We start from the raw sequence: 19,290 nt of genomic DNA on the forward strand, positions 1-19,290 counted from the left end.
TGCTTTATATTTGAGGCCATTAAATTTCACCAATAACTTGTTTGGCTGAAGCATATCTTCTAGAAAGGCACTCACCTTTAATTTGAAGACACTGCAATGGAGAATCCACCACTTCCCTTGGTAGTTTGTTCCAATGGTTAATCACCCTCAGTATTCAGAGGCGGATTAGGGGTTTGTGGGGCCCTGGGCCATAGCAAGGGAGGTCCCCTCTCCACCCCTGCTGCCCTTCCTGCCCTGCCCCAGGCGCTCCTGCTGGGGAGCTGGGTTGGGACGCGGGAGCTTCCCCTGCCAACTTGGTGCTCCTGCTGGGGGGCTGGCTTAGGGCACGGGGCCTTGCCCTGCTGCCCAGCATGAGCGCCAGGTGAGCCGGGCAACCTCTATCCCTTGACCCTGTTCTCTGGCAGTCACAGTGGGCGGGGAGTGCGGGGTGTACCTATTTTTCCAGGGCTCCCCCAACTGGTCGGGGCCCCTGGGCATGGGCCATGTTAACCCAGTGGAAAATCCGCCACTGTCAGTATTAGAAATTTGTGCTGCATTTCCAGTTTGAATGTTTGATTTCTGCTCCCAGACACGGGTTCTTATATCGACTTTCTCTGCTACATGAAAAATCAATTTCTTACCTGGTATTTTCTCCCAAATGAAGGTGTTTATACATTGTAATTGTCAGCTCAATCTTCTTTTGAGTAAGCTAAACAGATTGAGCTCCTTAAATCCCTCACTGTAAGGCATTTTCTCCAGCCCTCAAATCATTCTTGTAGCTATTTTCTGTGCCTGCTCCAGTGATTCAATATCCTTTTGAAAATATGGATATCAGAAGTGAATTCAGTATTCCATTATTGGTCCCTTCAATGCCATATATAGAGATAAAATCACCTCCCTACTCTTACTCACTACTCTCCTGTTTGGCCTCCTCATTCAGGAGATACCTGAAGAGCCATAGTCTGGCTGAGTCTGCTCAAGGCTATTGTGCAGTGTTTGCAAGAACCCTCTGCCAGTTTTATCCTCCAAAGTGCTCCTTCCTGGAAGCTAGCAGGGCAGGGTCTGTCTACCTGCTAGCCCAGGGCTGGGCTCTTCTGAATTGAGCTTCTCCCTTTTAAAGCTTCTCCTCCAAGATTGCCATTCCTCACAAGTGCAGTGGGGACAGGTCTGTCAGAGCCCCAAGCTGCTGTTTAACCCCTTCTTGCCTGGCATGGGATTTATAAATCCCATCACAAGTATCTTTTCCCATTGATTCCACTGGAAATAATTGAGCAGTAAGATAGTATTTTTATTGTGATGAAGGATGGCAGAATCTAGATCTAGGGTCTGTTAAGTTCCTTAAGAGCCTTGGATGGAAGGTATTATTAAAATGCAATGAATATTAATAATTCAGTACAAAAACTATATTAAAATAGTGAGATTGCAAAGTGAAGCATCAGAATTCTGGGCATGATGAAGTTAAAGTTGCGTGCACAACATTGATTCCACCCTTTCTCTATATGCATTCTGACTTAGTGTTATATAGTGGTCACGTTATTTTTCAAATAATGCAGTCACTATAATGGTTCTGGGCTATCTGCACCTCTGACCCTACCCCCTCTCTTTGCATCAGGTCTCAGATCTCTAACCAGTACCTGTCTCCTGCGATAGACTCATGCAATTCTCCCAGGGGAGAGTGAAGGAAATACCTGTATTTTTTTATAAATAGCAGGCATTTTTCAGTTTTCTTCTGTGATATTTTCCTGCCTAGCAGCACAGTTGAAAGACGCTAGAAAGGGGAAACAGGAAATGAAATAATGGCAAAGATACGGTACTACCAGAGAGAATACCAAGGGTCCTTGAGGAAACAATGGGGAAGCTGTTCATTGAGCAATACCCTTGGCTTGGCTCCAGCTACATTGGGAAGGTATATTCTTCCCAGTCCTATGTATAGGATTAAAGGGGATGCTGAAACCTCAAAAATGCTTGCCTAGGGAAGAAGGGGTTGGGTGGGCTGTCAGGCTGCCCAGAGTGTTTGTGAACGTTGACAGGGATGCAAGGGGAGACACTGGAGGAGTGACAGAACAGTCTGCTTCTCCCAGCCTAGAGATAGAGGTAGTTGGGCAGAAGAGAATTTACAAAAGTTGGCAATGAAAGATTACAGTATAGGGAAGACCAATGCACATAAGTCTTTTTTGTTTTAACCCTTTGCTCTTGGTGCTATGTGCCAGTGAACAGTCTTCTTAAAGCCAAGTATTGAAACAAAAGCATCTCCCAGAAAAGACATTTTAAAACAATGAACAAGTCTTCATGAATGAATGATTTTCTCCAAGGCTTACCATTCCCTAGATCAACAACTTCAGACTCCCTCCATGCAGTCTCCCTGTGTCCCTTGATAGCTTCTGACCATTCAAAGTAGGGTGACCAGCTGTCCCGATATTTGGGGCTTTGTCTTATATAGACCCCTATTATCCTCATCCCGATTTTTCACACTTGCTGTCTGGTCACCCTAGTTCAAACTCCTCCCCGCCTCCTGCCCGTTTCTTCTGAGAAGGGCTTTTTAGCTGTTTAGTGTTTTAGATCTTCAGGATTTCAGGTTTGGCAAAAACAAAGCTTGTGACCTGTTGGAAATGGGGTCCTTGAAGCTAACAGCTTGCCCCATGGTCTTTCAGCCCTGTGCTTGGGTGTTCCTATCTGAGAAGCCATTGTGTTACTTTCTTGTTTGTTCTTCACACAGCACCCCCAATTCAATGAGATCAAGTCTACAGAAAAGTCATATAACCCAATATACAATCACTTCACCTTACGAGGTCACATACAGTGTTTGTTTATAAAATTATTATTTCTCAGTATTCTTAGATTAGTACAGAGCAGTTCCTTACCTGTCATAAAAACACTTCTAAAAAATAAATCTGAAACACATTCATGGCATTCTGTAGTAAAAGATAGTGCCACACACGGTCTGCGACTAATGACTGTCTTCCTGCAAAATTTCAAGTTCTTATTTTCTACTAGTGAGCGTAGAGCTGTTTTTAAAAAGCTGCAAACTCTTTTTATGGGAAATTTTTATTTCCATCCACACCCCCACATAAACACAAATGGCTGACCGAATTTTTGTCAAACTTTAGAAAAATATTTTGTTGGGCTGAAGAATAAAACTGTCAAAATTATAAGTCGCTAAAAGTGACCCCTTAGAATAGTTTGGCCAACTTTGACAATAGGTGTTTATGCTCTGCCTGTATCACGTATTATTATTATTTCTACCTTAAGAGTAGTAAAGTGCAGAGGCATGATGAGGCAATAGGATTCTTACATACTAAATCATATTAGAAGTAGAGGAAAGAAATCCTAAGGCCCATAGAGTCCAAGCAACACATATTGGCAGGGTAAATGTGGCTGAAGTATTAATGAGTAGTGCTGCAGGGATCTGCAAACTGTATAACAGTCATATAAAATTGAACTCACTTGAAGTGAGTTGGGGTGTCAAGGACATACTTAGGGATAGTTGTTTCTGTTGCATATTTCTCTGGTATATGGTAGACAAAACTTTTTTGGCAAAAGATGTAGATTTGGTGACACCAGAATGTTTTGTGAATTCGTGTTGCTTGTAGCAAATTATTTTTGGATGAAAAAAGTTCTAAAAAGATTCTAAAAGGGATTTGAAATGAAATGTTTAGCTTTTTCAGTTAGAATTACTTTGTTTCAATATTTTGTTAATTAAAAACAAAACGTTTTTAAATGATCAAAATTGAAACAAAATGTTTCATTTTATCAAAACAAAATATTGACCTGACACAGATTTTTTTTTTTTTCAACTTCTTGGGTTGCCAAAATTTTTGAAAAATTTGTTTTTGATCCAAAACCATTTGTTAATTATTTTTTCAGACTTGCCAGTGAACCAAAAAAATCCATTATTAATACAGCTCTACTAATTACCAATCAAGTGCTTTGTTTGAAAAGGAGGAAGAAGAAACGGATCATCATTTCAGTTCCAGAGGTACTGGTGGCCACATACCTGCTTTCTCTCAAAGTCGGGCCTGTGTGTACACAGCCGCTGGGTTTGTATGCTGTTTGGAAAGACTGTAATGTATTGCTGCTGTGCCTAAGTGTAGGCTGGCTTCTTTCCCTGCCCCTAGCCACGCCACTGTTCCTGATTTTCCCCTTACATTGTGTGCCAGGAGAATGAATATGCTGCAGGATTTGCGCTGTTTTCAGTGAGCCAATTAATCATTTCTTTACATTTTGGATTACACGTGAAGAAATAGAAGAGATTAGCAAAATCTAGTAACAACAACTAGCTTCTCAAAGGAGAAGACCCTTAGGACAGAGTTGCTCTCAAGCAAGTTTAAGGCCAGAAGGGATCACTAGAACATTTAGTCTGACCTGCTTTATATCAGAGGCTATTAAATTTCACCCAGTTACCCTTGTATTGAGCCCAATAACTTGTGTTGAGCTAAAGCGTATCATCCACAAAGGTATTCAGTCTGAATTTGAAGACATTGAGATGGAGAACCCACCCTCTCCATTGGTAGGATTAATCACCCTCACTGTTAGAAATGTACCGTATTTCCAATTTCAGTGTCTGGCTTTGGCTTCCCACCATCTGTTCTTGTCTATGCCTCTCTGCTACATGAAAGGCCCCTTTCTTATCTGGTATATTCTCCTTGTGAAAGTCCTTTATACATTGTAATAGTCACCTCTCGGACCTTGTCTACACTTGCTGCAGCTGTAGCTACACACCACACCTGTAGCGACACACCACAGTGAAAAGCAAACTCCGTACCCACTCACTGCAGCGTGTAGGTACACGTGTCAGAGAAAGACTTTGGCAGGGGGCATTTGCCTGGAGCCTTTTCCTGCTTCCTTCCCCTGCTAGAGCCTTTTCCCACTGATGGAGTCTTTCACTGTGGCATGAAAAGGCTCTGACAGTCAGACGCTACGCTGCTAAAAATAGTATAGCTGTAGGAGGCTCTGCTCGGCCACCTGGAGAGCTGTGTAGGGTGTAGACCCCGGGCGTCTGGTGTGTAGGGCACTCTGGTCTTCTGAGGAGCACCTCAAGTTTTGGCGATGGGGCTCACAGCTTGGGAACAGCACATTGTTCTTCTGAATGTGGAAAGAAGCAGGGACATGTCTGTATGATAAGAGAATGATGAAGCAGTTTCCAGTGCATTAGTAATGGCAGGTTATTAGACCTCATCTACTCGGGATAAACATTTTTCAGTCAGAAGGCCTGGATAACCTGTATCCAAGAGTCTTAATAAGAGTTGGCTGAGGAGATCTCTGCCCTGCAGATGGTCATTTTTAATAAATCCTATAATACCAGGGAATTAATGTAATCTGCATTAATGTAATACCTAGACTCTTGTATTCTGTTTTAGCACCTCATGACATTCTGATTAAAATTTGAGCACTATGCAGTATCAACAGAGTACATGTTAAATAGATTAAAAACTGCAGGCCAACTGACAGATATGAATGGGAATCTTCTTGCTTTCCCCTCTAAACTTCTACATAGCAATTATATATTGCCAATATGAAAATCTGTGGCATATTGAAAAGGTGGGGGACAAGATGAAATTGAATTTAATATTATTAAATAACATGGGATACTGCACTCATTGAACAAGAAAATTAATAATTATTTACAAAGATAGTTTTTAACAAAAATGAAGTGGCTACAGAATTGCCAGCATGCATCAGAATCTAGGCTCAGTTTGCCAAAGTCTGATTATTTTTACTTTGGGATAGTGCCCATACTAGAATAAGCTCCCGGTTCTCAGATTTTAAAAATCAAAAGTATTTGGCCTCCCATTTTCATAATTTCATCTAACAGATTCTTATTCTGCTACTATGTTATAAACCAGCCCATGCCCCACATATCACAGTCTGGGAACCACTCTGCTTGAGCATATTCCCCAACCTGAGAAGAAGGTGCCAGTCCCTACCCTTTAAGAGCTATTATTTCTATAAATCTGTTTTTACAGATAAAATAAAACACAAAGGCTTCCACAGCTTGCAGTTGCCAGCTAAGCTTAATTGTATCCATACTCTGTGGCTACACAAAGGGGTGAGAAGAAATATAAGGCTACACAAGCTGAACCGTGGAGAAAGTGCATGTATTGCTGTGGTAGACATGGCTCAGAACTGATGTCCCAGATTGGGCCTAAGACACCATCACAAAACCTAGGTTTTATAACAACTTTATGGCTTACACAACAGACATTGGAATTCAGACTGCCAGCCTGATTTCTGGGCCAAAGAAAGCTATTCGAATGGCTGCAAGAAGGAAGGTTTCAGAACATGCACTATCAGTTGGGCAGCCAGCCCTGTCCTCAGGCCAGGTCCTAAAGGAGACTGATATTGCCGAGGTAGCCCTTAAGATCTCACCTGTGAACTGCGAAAGAGGAGAGGATATTAGTAAGACATTGAAAGATGACAAAATTAAAAACCACAAGCAGCTGGTTACCCTTTTTTATTCATATAATAAGGAACAAATGCAGACATTAGGCTTGATATCAGTGGCAAAGCTTCCCTCTCCTAGGCACTAGCTGAGCCAAAACTTGTAATTCCGTGTATTAATCTGCTATACTTAATTAAAATAGAACTTGTGGGCTGATGAAAAATGGAATTTGTTACCTTTCTCTCAGGAGTAACCTTTCCCCCAAGCTAACGTCAACTCTAAACATGGAATGTGTCATCCAAGAGAAGACAACTTACAGCTTGTTTCAAGGGGCAGCTTGAGACAGGCTCATTTTCCACTGTTGTCTGCCACTTTTCCTTTGGTTTTTCTGTCTCCAACAGCTGGAGCCAATGTCTGACTTTGATACTTGCAGAGAGACTAAATTCTGTCATTAAGGATAATTTGGCTGAGGAATCTAGTCACAATTCTCTTCTGGCCCAGGTGACAGCCCGCACTTGCATGAAATCTAAACTGGGCCAGTGTTTAATCCAGACTCATACGAAGAGTGGTTCTTCAAACCAGAGATGATTTCTGGTATCATTTCTGGTATTCTTTCCTGGTATCTCCATACCTTGTGTAATGAGATGATAGACCCACCATGCAGCAACATCTCTGCCTACTTCTCTCAAGATAATTTTCTTTCTAGCTCTTCATTTTTTCTAACCAGGACCCCCAGGATGTTCAAAAATTAGTGTTGTATTTTCTGTACACCTTGGTATCTCCATTTCAGCTGAAAGGAGGGTTCAGTACCTGCTTCTAAAGCTCCCGGACTCTAGAAAGGTAAAATGGAGCATTAAGGGGTTTAGTTTAAGGGGCTCATTCAATTCGATGAGACTTTATATGCATGACAGGCTATACAAGTGTTAAAGTATTAAAGACACCCCCTACTGGTATTTTTCAGAGGTTGGTATGACTTGCCCAGCACAGGACTACACATCCTATTTGGGGTTTGATCCGCCGTGACTAGAAAATTAAACCACCTTTTGAATGTAGTGTGGAGGGGTAATGTAGCACCTTTCCAAAGGAACTGCTGCCTTTCATTAGCAACTACTCAGGAAGCATTTGAGATTCAGGAGTCTCCCAGATTGTGTCTCCTTGCTTGTAGTTAAGACTTGATTCGCTTGGTAAGTTTACTACTCAATGAAACAATCAGAGGAAAACAGCAACCATGGGAACTGTGGGAGTATGTGGTGTTCACTGAAGGCAGTGAACCATCCCTTACATGGTAACTTTCAGTCCCCAGTGAGCTGATCTAGGGTCATACTAGTAAACAAGAGGTGAAAGGGTTGGTATCATTACCAGTCCACTGAGCCAGCCTGTCCATGGAATTTCTAAAAGCTTTTAAGGACAAAACCTCCTAGCAGATCTGTGCACATGATTCATTTAGCACAGACTCTCAGCCAACTTCCCAGGGGACAACTAAAATAATTTTCATATGAAAGTAAAGCAAATAGCCTGTGTCTTGCTCATCCTACCAAGCATTATTGACCAGTGCTGAGTAAGACCGTCTTTTCAGTGTTGATGAACAGGTTGGCAACTCATCCTGTGTGGTCTGGGTCATGGCTGTATAATACCAAAGTGCAAGGCTTTTAATAATCTTCATGTGCTGTTCAACCTGATCCACTAAGACCAAACAAAAATGTTTAAAAACTGCAGTCAAGCTTGTAAATACTTGCAAAGTCGCAGTCTGAATGAAGCTGAGACAAACTCAATAGTTTAATTATTTCTGTAAATGTATAGAACAGTTGTTTGTTCCTACTATAGGTCTGAAATGTTCCACTGCAATGTACTGCCTCTCCCACTGGAGAGGTAGTTGGGACTAGTTATATTTGTCTCCTCATTAGTTCCCTATCCAGTGTTTTACAGCTAACAGATGACATCCAGTGAAACATCAGAGGAACCTTGAACTGTTACACTTCAGTGCTCTTGGAGACAAGTGTCCTTTTGTGGATTGCTGAACTCCCACTCCGAGATATGAAGGAACTTGACCACAGGGCAAAAGTGGCTTTCATCTCTTAGAAATTACAAGACCAAGTAGCACAACTCCAGGCTCACTTAAATAAAGCAGTTTAGTAAGGTTTTAAGATAAAGCTTCAAGATAATTGTATAAACCTTGATAGAAAACGAGCCCTCTGGTTCTTTACTTAATAGAAGTTTGGAAAAATGGAGTGGGGGAAAGGGAGGCTATCTAGATAAATAGAGAGTTATTTATAAGCTCTTTTTAAAAACAAACAAACAAACAAACAAAAAAAACTAGGATGCAGGTATGTTGGAAGTTAGTAGTCAGATAAATATTAGCAAGAAAAATTGGACCAGAGAGAGATCCAGCTGGAACAAAAGCATTTTTCTCCATGGTTGCAAGGAAAATTAATGTCAATATTAATGTGGCATTGCCTTGTGTTCACTCTTAACAAAATTAATCCAATCTGGATGATGACTCTAGATCTATAAATATATTTATTATAATATAACAACAGTAAACATAAACTATATACAATGCCATTACAGAGAACCCTGGTTGTTTTATATTAGTCACAGAAATAGCCAGTTTTGCTCCAGTGTGAGAAATGAAGAAATAAGCTAAATTGGAAATGTTGAATGTGTTAGGTCTTGTTGACTGCTAGCACCTCCTTTGGAGGTAGACACACACCAACACTAAAATTAGTCCTGCCCCAGGCAGTTAGAAACTTGTGCTCCAATCTTTAGGTTCACACTTGTACCCTGTTTGACATAAATACTTTAAATGACATATTATGTATATAATTTTGTTGTGCTTATTTTTTTCTCTGAAGAATAAATAAAACAACTGCATAACAAAGGTTGGAACTTCACTATCAAAATGAGAGAGACGCGAGTCACCCTAGAGCCTGACTGAGCACATTATTTTTAAATACTGCAAGATACAAATTTCATCCTATTTTGTTTTTATAAACAATTATTAATAAAATAACTTTAAGGTGATTGGCTAACCATCTGCATTGTTTTCCCCAAAGTTGTAACCAGACCTCCCCTGATACAAAAAGGCTAACATATTTGGTATGAAATTCAACTAGATATTGACCATAGTGTGTCTCATACACACATTCTGTAAAGGAATCTCTCCACAGAATTACCACCATGGCATTTAGAATCTAAAACTGTGAAGGCAAACGTAGCAACTCTTTCTCTTTCTGCTGCTCTGTTTGGAAAGAAATCACACAAATCATCTGCTCAGGGTTATTTTCCATTTGTTAACTGTAAGAATCTGTTTTCCCCCATTATATCTCCCTGCTCATCTCCCATTTGATCATTCCATTTACAAATTTATAAAGAATTTTCACATCACAATGCTTCTCTGGATAGACAATGTTTTTATATATATATATAAAAATATAACCCCTGTGCTGTGCATATACTTACAACTCTACACAGTAATCATTCTGTCTCTCTTATACTGGGCTTTACCCAATGCATTTTCTATTATGGGATTTAAACTTGTGTGTTTAAAACATGTGAATGTTTTTATTCTGAAACATTCTGATGCTTCTTAGTGAGAGAAGTTTGCATTTAAGACTTCCATATCTTTTAATTGGGAGATAAGATTTTGGTTTTTTTTTTAAGATGTCCTCTTAGATGTAATTTAAAAACAAAGATAGTGGCATATATCCCAACATAAGGAATCTTGATTATGATCCAAAAATGAGTATATAAACCATAACATGAGGCATCTTCTTAAATAACGTACTGAAATCGTGGAAATCCCACATCATATTGTTTCTTTTTATTAACATGATTCCAATCAGAACATTTTAAAGAGGTTAGTTTAATCAAGAAAATGCCTCTGGAATCTAAAAAAAAAAATTGCATTGGACGTTGCAAGCACTGTCAAGTTTTGCTCATACAGTAGAAAACAAGATAGAAACCACTCTCCACTCCTAACACACAAATGCTGCCATGTAGGGGGCAGAAGTCCATACAACCCAAGAAACCTTTTTCCACATAGAGTGCTGTTACAATCAGTTCTCTCTCTCTCTCTCCTTTTTTGGTGCTGCTCTACAGAACTGCAGTATTTATTTGATCTGATGGAAGACTGACATCAACCTACACCAGCTGTCACACAAGATATATCTCAGTCATTGGTATTGAAAAGCATGTATTTGTTAAAAACAAATGTGGGAATCAAAGTGATAAGGACACTTTGACCTTCTTTCAAATAGTCTGATGCCTAATGTGTAATAGTAAAACAAATCTTCTACACAGTTACTTTAAGAATCAAGCTTGCTCTCTAGGAGTAAAATGCAGATTTTTCTCTTCCCCCAGTTAAAAAATATGTGAAATTCTATTGCACCTGGGTTGACCAAAAGCCTACATCCGTAACAAGTGCCACTACAACATCTAGTGACACACTTGTATTATTAAGTTACACTATCTTACATAGCACGGAGCTCTCTGCTCCTTGTTCACCAAAAGGTGAAGATGATTTTCTACATTCAATGTAGAGAATATTCAAAACTTTAGAGCAATATGTTCGTTGCTTTTGTGTTTTTGTTCTTCTAATTTTATTTATTTTTGTTGTAATAGCTTTTTTTTATTTCTTGCCTGCTTTTAGCAGGCAAAACTAGTTCTCCATCCAACTCCTTGGTAGCATCAACCACTCTGAATGTACTTTTTAATAACTACACAGCCATGTCGAAACACAGGGCATGGCATATTGGGGAGAAGTGTCCATGTGTTTGTCTTAGGGTCATAAGCTTCCATATTCCCCAGCGCAGGTCCTTCGCTGCTAACAATTCCACCGGTGGCATAAATTTTTCCATCAAGAACCACAGCACTATACACAAAAAGAAAAGAAAAATTTTGCTTAATATCTTGTAAAACAGTTCAAATTTCTTCTAGTTTTTAGTGCCCTTTTGCAACACAAGCCTAACTGGATAACTGTTAGAATAGTAAGAAACACTTGCATCTTTAGAAAGCTGAACGCCCCTTCCATTAATCTTAATAACCTTCCCCTACCTGCGCTGCCCCACCATCCCCCAGGTAAGCTTTCCCCACTTTAAACATACAAGAGGGAAACTGTGGAAGACATGACTCTCTCAAGCCTATAGAGGGTATCAACAGCACAGCCACTGTTGCAATGTACCAGGCCTAGATACACACCTATGCACCACATCCAAGTGTATAAACAAATGTAGCTGCTATTCAGAAGTTTCTGGCTCCCAGTCCTGTGCATACAAAATGGGATTTTTACACCACCGGTCTTTGCCAAAGCTGTAAAGGAAGAAACAGCTACCCCCCAAGACTACAAGCTCAATGAAAACCCTCTTGATTCAACCCGTTCTGTGGTCAGTTGTCTTTCTTTCACTGTGGAGGCTGGGGTCATGACTACATTTTCCACTGAGCCAAACCCTCTCCATCCCATTTTCCTCTCTCTGACTCAGAAACACATCTTGCTGCCTGTATGTGGCTGCTGGTGTGAGTGCTGTCTGGCAGAAGGCATTACAGCATGCATACAAAGCCAATCAATGGCTGTGGATACCGAACAGTATCTGGGGGTGGGGAGCTGGGTGCCCTAGTTTATAAAAAGATAAGCACATTTTAAAACTTTGCAAATTTTAAATATATTGCAAATAAAGCAAACTGAACAAAGGAGGGTTATGGAGAGGCTCTATGCCAATGACTGGGCTCGCCGAACTTAACACTAAGTAGTACATTCACATATTTCATAGAGCTCATTTTGAAGCAATAAACATACAGAGCGGGCTGCAGCATAAGGAGGAAGAGTTGAAATTGAAGGATGGGGTGAATGGTGAATCCTAGAAGATGCCAGCATGAAAAACCAACCAACCAAAATGCCTCTGAAAAAAGAAGAATGTAAAGAACAAGAAGTGGTCAATGTCTTCAGGAGGAATCAGGCTCTGAGGATAAAAACAAACCTGTATTGAAAACAGTGAAGAGGGAAGGATTTAAACAAGACTAGTATGAGTTACATACACAAGTAAGTAGGAAATAATGAAGACCTTTTCAAAATAACTGTTAATCTGAATGCAGGTAAATTGGGTTTACTTGAAACATTTGATCAGCTTATCTATACAAATCAGCAAGGCTGGCCGATTATACAGCCCGGAGTCTTAAGGGAATTTGCTAATGAATTTACTGAACTACTGGTAATTATTTTTGAAAAGTCACATAGAAATGGGGAAGTACTAGAGGATTTGAATAAAGTGTTGTACCAATATTCAAAAAAGCAAAGACTCATTTTGAGATTACTAATATCTATTCTGTGTAGCCTTACAATTTGCCCTCAACTGAACTCCTACAGAAAAAAGATAACACCAAAACACTTTCTCAAAATGACCACTCCATATCTGACCTCTCGCTCCTCATCCTCAACAGAAATCTGCACAACACCTTCAGAACACAAGCCTGGGAACTTAAATTCATAACTCCACTTGACATAAAAAATCATGGCTGGAGATACTGTATCTATGGCTTTTTGTAACGATTTGTAGCCTACTAACCTTCTTTTGTCCTATAACTGTAGCGGTATTAACTGCCCCCTTCATCTTGAATGGTCTCTTGCAACATGTATTAATGCCTTATCTATGCCATGCTTGTATTTAGCTGTTGCCACTACCTGTCCCAGACCTGAAGTAGAGCTCTGCATATGCTTGGAAACTTGTCTCTCACCAAGAGAAGTTGGGCCAATAAAAGATATAACCTCATCCACCTAGCCTGTCTAAATGAATAAGTAAATAAAATAAAAAAGAGAGAGCAAGACTGAAACCAGGAACCTCCAACCAGACTTTATTTAGTCATATATTCCTAACACTCCCATCCCCTCCCTCCATTTGTTAGTTACACTGACTCATTACATCTTGTCTGTCGAGTCCAATCCTTACACACAGGTGTAACTTTATGTAAGGAATAATGCCACTGAAGTGCACAAGTGTTTGAAGGATCAGTGTCTTGAATTGTAAGTGCTGCAGGGCAGGGAAGCTTGTTTAATTTGTGCTTGCACAGAGCCTACCACAATGGGGTCCCAAACTTGATGGGGCACTGAGTACTACTGTAATACTGCTACTAATAAATAATTGCTATTAATAGCATGACAGCCCGTTATGTATAAGTACATAGGACGGTGGCATTATGAGAACTAAACAGCATGGACTTTCTAAAGAACACAAGATACAAGACACCCACAGCCGGCTACATGTGGGATAAAGCCATGTGGACACAGTACAATGGTGACATGTGCCAAACTGAGATGTCATCTCTGCCCCAGAAAAGATTATGTTCTAAAGGCTCAAAAGGGAACAATATGAACATAAAAATGGCCACACTGGATCAGACCAATTGGCCACCTAGTTCAGTGGCCAGTCTGTGATCCTTGGAGTTTAGGGAAAGCTGGAGTCTTGTGTTGCATCTCTGACCATTTTTGTCTACTAGTCATTGATGGACCTAGCCTCCATGAATTTATCTAATTATTTCTTAAACCCATTTATACTTTTAGCCTTCACAGAATCCCATGGCAACAAGTTCCACAGGCTGACTCTGTGTTGTGTGAAGAAATACTTGCTTCTGTTTGTTTTAAACCTGCTGCCTATTAATCTCATCAGGTGACCACTAGTTCCTTTGTTATGTGAAATAGTAAATAACACGTCCCTATTCACAATACAGTCTCGCATACCAGTTTACCAACATGATCTGGCACAGGGTCACTCTGTTGCCATAGGGTACAGAAGGAATGTGAACACAGTAGTTTCAGAGTGTTTTTGCAAAAAAAAAAAAAAAAAAAAGAGTGGGAATTGGCCATATACGTACTGGGCTGCTAGTCCTTCTGTGTCCCTTTGCACAGCTGAAGACAGAGGTTTCAGGGTTTGGCACGAGACACAGTGGCTGTGTCTGTATTCTTCCGTTAAAGCCTTTGCTAGGGTAATCTTACAACATCTTACTTGACAAATTAATTCAAAGTGGTTTGGCTAGGAGCACTGCCACATGGGTTAAAAAAAAGTGGTGGAAGAATCATAAATAAGGGGTAGTTATAAGAAGCAATATTTGGTGCAGAGGGAGATGTTTTGGTCTGGTTTTATTTAACATCATCATTAATGATCTGGTTTCAGAGTAACAGCCGTGTTAGTCTGTATTCGCAAAAAGAAAAGGAGTACTTGTGGCACCTTAGAGACTAACCCATTTATTTGAGCATGAGCTTTCGTGAGCTACAGCTCACTTCATGTATGCATCCAATGAAGTGAGCTGTAGCTCACGAAAGCTTATGCTCAAATAAATTGGTTAGTCTCTAAGGTGCCACAAGTACTCCTTTTCTTTTTATTAATGATCTGGAAGACTATGTAAGCAGCCCATTAAATTAAAGTTGCAAATTACTGGGAGGTGTTACCACCAGCAGTGAGGACAGACAAAATAATAGGAACACGGGGACCTTGAAAGGTTAGCAGTATGAATAGGCAATAGAAGGGGATCCAACTGAAAACATGTAAGTAAATACGTCTGAGGAAAATACCTATAGCTTAGACATCAAATTTCCAAAAGCATCTAAGGGTTAGCTCCACCAAGGAGATTTAGGCTCAGTGTTGGAAAGCCTAACTTTAGGCCCAGAATCCACATGTCCAAGCTCCCTATAAAATGCCTGTGGAAAGTTGGGTGCCTAAGAACAGGCTACAGAAAAGCCCACAAACTGAGTGGTGAGCCACTTAAGCTAGCTAGTAGGAAATGCCAATCAGAGGGGCAACCTGTTGTATACAGCTACACCCCTTGTGTGCGCGCTTAAAACCCACTTCTCAGACGGTATGAGGCAGGCCCCTAAGGCCAGGTCGACACTCAAAAGTTACGATGACCCAGCTACGTTGCTCAGGGGCATGAAAAATCAACACACCCTGAGCGATGTTGTTAAGCTGAGCTAACTCCCAATGTAGACAGTGCTAGGTTGGTGGAAGAATTCTTCTGTTGACCTAGCTACTGTCTCTTGGGGAGGTGGATTAACTAGGCCAATGGGAGAAACCCCTCCCATCAATGTAGTGAGTATCTACATGAACACATTACAGCAGCCCAGCAGCTGTGCTTCTGTAGCATTTCAAGTGTAGCCAAACCCTTAGTCTGGGCTGCATTACGACACCTATCTCTGCTTGGGATTCACAGACCCAACCACTCTCCTGGAGTCAGGTAACTAAGCTGGGTCAGCCCTTTCTCAAGGAGAACATGGTGGTGGTGCTGCCTAAGTTTCTGCCAGGGGGCATGTGCAAAGCCACTGTAAGACCTGGAATCACTGAGCTGCTCAGAGCCTAACTCACACTTAAGCCCTGCTGTTGTTCCCCTGCTTCGCTTGCCTAAGTGGCCTGATTTCGTAGGTGTGCACAGTACACCTGCACAAGAAAAGGAGGAGATGGTGGTGGTTGTCCCCCATGCCCAATAGCCTAGTGGTTAGAACACTCATCTGGGATGTGGGTAACCTAAGTTCAAATCCCTGCTTTGCCTGATTTGGAGCAGGGATGTGAATCCAGGTCCTTTCACCAACCCAGATGATTGCCCAAATCACTGGGTATAAGGATAGGCAGCACCACCAACTCCTCCTCTGCCTGGATGAGGTTCCATACACAAGCTAGGCGCAAGCTAGGTGTCAAGCTGTTTGACAGTGTGAGGCCTGAGGCATGTTTATGCATGCCCACCAGCAAAAACTGGGGGTACCGAGGGGACTCTACCAGTGGAAACCTGGGCACCTAAAGGGTTAGGTGGAAGCTGAGCATGCTACTGGTGCCTATATGTTGGATTTAGGGCTAGATTAACAAGGGGACCTTAAGCAGTTGTGTCTCATTGTAGTCCAGAACTTTAAGGCAGGTGAACGGAAAGCGGTGTGTTCATCGCTCCCTCTTCCTAAGGGCAACAATATTGCTCTTCCCCTCCCAGGCCCTCAGTTGTAAAAACAACATTAACCGAGGCTAATGCATGAAGAAAGGAATAATCACAATAATTAGGATGCAGGCTTGTTGTTTGGTGCCATTAACACTAAGTGATTACATGCTGTCAGAACCTGAAGAGAAAGACAGCTCCAAGCAGAAGAACTTTGCAGTGAAAGCAACAAGCCCTACGCCTGCTTCTGAGGGCAGCAGCTGTAGTGAGCTGAGCGTACAGCCCAGGTCAAAGAACAACTCAGCTTGGCGGAGTCACCGTAATGCCAATGGGCTAAGAGTAATTTTTTCATAACTGAGGTATTTTTTCTATCGTCAAGTGAAATACTTTCCACAACTCTTGCTTGGAAATCGGACAGGGTTGTGGATGGCTGTGCGCTAGACTGGCTCCAACCTCTCCTCTCCGGTCCTGAGGCAAGTGGTTTTATTTAAAACTGCCCATAAGAACATACAAGAACAATCAGCCATACTGGGTCAGACCAATGGCCCAAAGGGTATGTCTACAATGCAATTAAATACCTGCGCCTTGCCCATGTCAGCTGCCTCAGGCTCTCAGGGATCAGCTGTACAGTTGCCATGTAGGTATTTGAGCTTGGGCTGGAGTCCGAATGTCTACTCCACAATTTTGCAGCCCGACAGCCTGAGCCCCGGGAGCCCAAGTCAGCTGACATGGGCCAGCCATGGATGTTTAATTGCAGTGTGGAGATACCCTACGTGTACAGGCTTCAGGGAGGCACCTAGTTTTGCTAGTGATTCTCAACTGTGAACAATCTTCGGAGTTAGGCACCTAATGTGTTTTTTGCAAGAAGCCAGGGGACATTCCCTCATAATCTTTACCCCAGGAGTTAAGGGGCTCAACTGGATGTGGGACACCCCCCAGTTCAAGTCTTCCCACACCAGATACGGAGAAGGGGGTTGAACAGTAATTTACCATTTCGCAGGTGAGTGCCCTAAATATTGAGCTATGGGACATTTTGATCTGGGGCTCCCGCCCTCTCTCCTGTTGAAGCTGTGCCATTGTGGAGCAGGGAGACTGGCCCTTGGATGAGTGCTCTATTCTCCCGGTTCCAGCATCAGTCTCACTCTGAGTATATAGCCACCGTGGAACAGCTTCAATAGGAGCTACTGAGGGATCTCCACACCCTTGTAGCCCAGTGGGTTAGGGCATGTACCTGAGAGGTGACAGATCGCTGTTCAAATTACTTCTCTGGCAGAGGGGGAACTTGAACTAGGGGCTCTCCCACTTCCAGGTGAGTACCCAAGCCTGTAGGCTAGAAGTTAGGAGGGAACTTTTCCCCCACAGCTGTTTTGTTATGCAGCCTCTGAGCACACCAACTGGATCAGGCCCTGCAGGTGACTTGGGCCGTTCAATGCCTATATTCCCTTGGCTTGTGAATCGCTCTGGGGCTTAGGTGGCAGCTAGGCATCTGGACGCTAGAGAAAGGCAGCAATGCACATACCCAGAGGCAGAAACTTAGGTACCCAGAGAACTGGGTAACTGCAAGAACTTAGGCACCCAGTGAGTTTAGGCATCTACAGAGTTTGGCAATTTTGTGAAATCACAGCAAAGCCTAACACTGGGACTTGGGCGCCAAAGTACTTCTGTAAATCCAGGCCTTAGCCTTTCTTTTACTCTTTACTCACCCGCAGGACAACAGCAATACTTACCTACTTTTCTGCAGAGGCTCTTTGTGCACTTTACAGAAATGCTATGTACGACTGATGCATTAGGACTCCATCTCTGTTTTTTAAATAAGTGTGTGAACTTGTGTGCACTGCATGAGCCATCTTGGTTTTTTTGCTCTACTGCTTCTGTGAACAATGTCTGATTCCACCTATAATAATTCTCATCTCTTAGAGATCACATGCTTATGTTACAGCCAATGATCATTAAGAAAATATAGGAAGTATATAATGTTTATGACAGGAAATGAATATCTTATCCAAGTGCAGCCTCAGAGGGGTGGAATTTAGGCTCTGATTCAAGAACGTACTTAATGGTGCGCTTAAGTCTCTCTATTCAGTAAAGCAGGTAAGCACGTGGTGGGTGCTTTCCATAATCAGGGCCCTCGTCTGGCAGAATATCAATTACCTAAATTGAAATTTGGCTATGACATTGGGTTTTTAACATCCACATTCTCACAAAGACATCTAGGGGGCCTTTCACATCTCATCCAAAAAAGAGGAACACTGGCAGCACCGTTGCTTCTTGATGAAGCACTGTGTCAATAGTACCGCGGAGGGAAGAATCCCACCTCCTGAATCATCAGCATCACTGTGCGCAGCAGCTCGGTCTGGTGTTCCTTACAGATCTCCCACTCAAGAACTCATTTAGTCCAAGCTTTCTTAGCTTGCGAGGGTTACACAAGACAGCAGCACAAGATGGTATGGCTACAGGCTACTATAAATTGAGAGACTTACAAAATTCCCTATACAAACTGGCCATAAAACATTCATTCTTGGCTGGAAATTCACAACATTTGGGGAAAAAAGCTTTCTAGTTGTTTTTGAGGTTATAAAAAGACATTTTTAAATGGCTGAATTGGTTTGTCCTTGTACTGAACATTTCAGAACTGTTTTTGGTATGTGGAGCTACTGAGAATGGGCACAGATCCACACACACTAATTTAATTGGAACAGATCCAAAAAGACAATTAAAGACTAGCAGGTAAGTATACATAGAATTTCTTTGAAAAAAACTTCCTCTTTCACATATTTACAAGTAAGAAATTAATCCACAAATAATTAGGTTTTGGGAAAGTGACTAAAAAGCAAGAGCAACAGACGGATGTTCACAAACTGGGCTAATACTTGGATGGGGCATCTCTAAGGAACACCCACTTGGAGGTTAGAGTTTAATGGATGCTAATCTCCACAAGGCTCTCTCTCTCTGAATTTGGTAGCTGTGCTAACAACCTCTGCCCATGTTTACAGAAAGTTTTGAAGCCAGGATGCTATGTTTTAGAAGGCTCA

The 19,290-nt window shown here is 41.6% G+C and overlaps 2 protein-coding genes across 14 annotated transcripts in view; one reads left to right on the forward strand and one right to left on the reverse strand.

Annotated features, from left to right (window-relative positions):
• Positions 1–8,756, forward strand: part of ATAD2B (ATPase family AAA domain containing 2B) — a 175,978-nt gene extending 167,222 nt beyond the window's left edge. Inside the window, exon 28 of the mRNA XM_048845622.2 lies at positions 3,844–8,756. Coding sequence (XP_048701579.2) covers positions 3,844–3,855 — 12 coding nt within the window. The 3' untranslated portion in view covers positions 3,856–8,756. The remainder of the gene's footprint in view (positions 1–3,843) is intronic.
• Positions 8,757–8,856: 100 nt separating this feature from the next.
• Positions 8,857–19,290, reverse strand: part of KLHL29 (kelch like family member 29) — a 598,483-nt gene continuing 588,049 nt past the window's right edge. For all 13 annotated transcript variants that reach the window (XM_075126386.1, XM_048845630.2, XM_075126385.1 and 10 more), the window contains one exon: positions 8,857–11,228. In XM_075126386.1, coding sequence (XP_074982487.1) covers positions 11,045–11,228 — 184 coding nt within the window. In that variant the 3' untranslated portion in view covers positions 8,857–11,044. The remainder of the gene's footprint in view (positions 11,229–19,290) is intronic.

Source organism: Caretta caretta, chromosome 3 (genome assembly GCF_965140235.1).
Source record: "Caretta caretta isolate rCarCar2 chromosome 3, rCarCar1.hap1, whole genome shotgun sequence".
Lineage (NCBI taxonomy): Eukaryota > Metazoa > Chordata > Testudines > Cheloniidae > Caretta > Caretta caretta.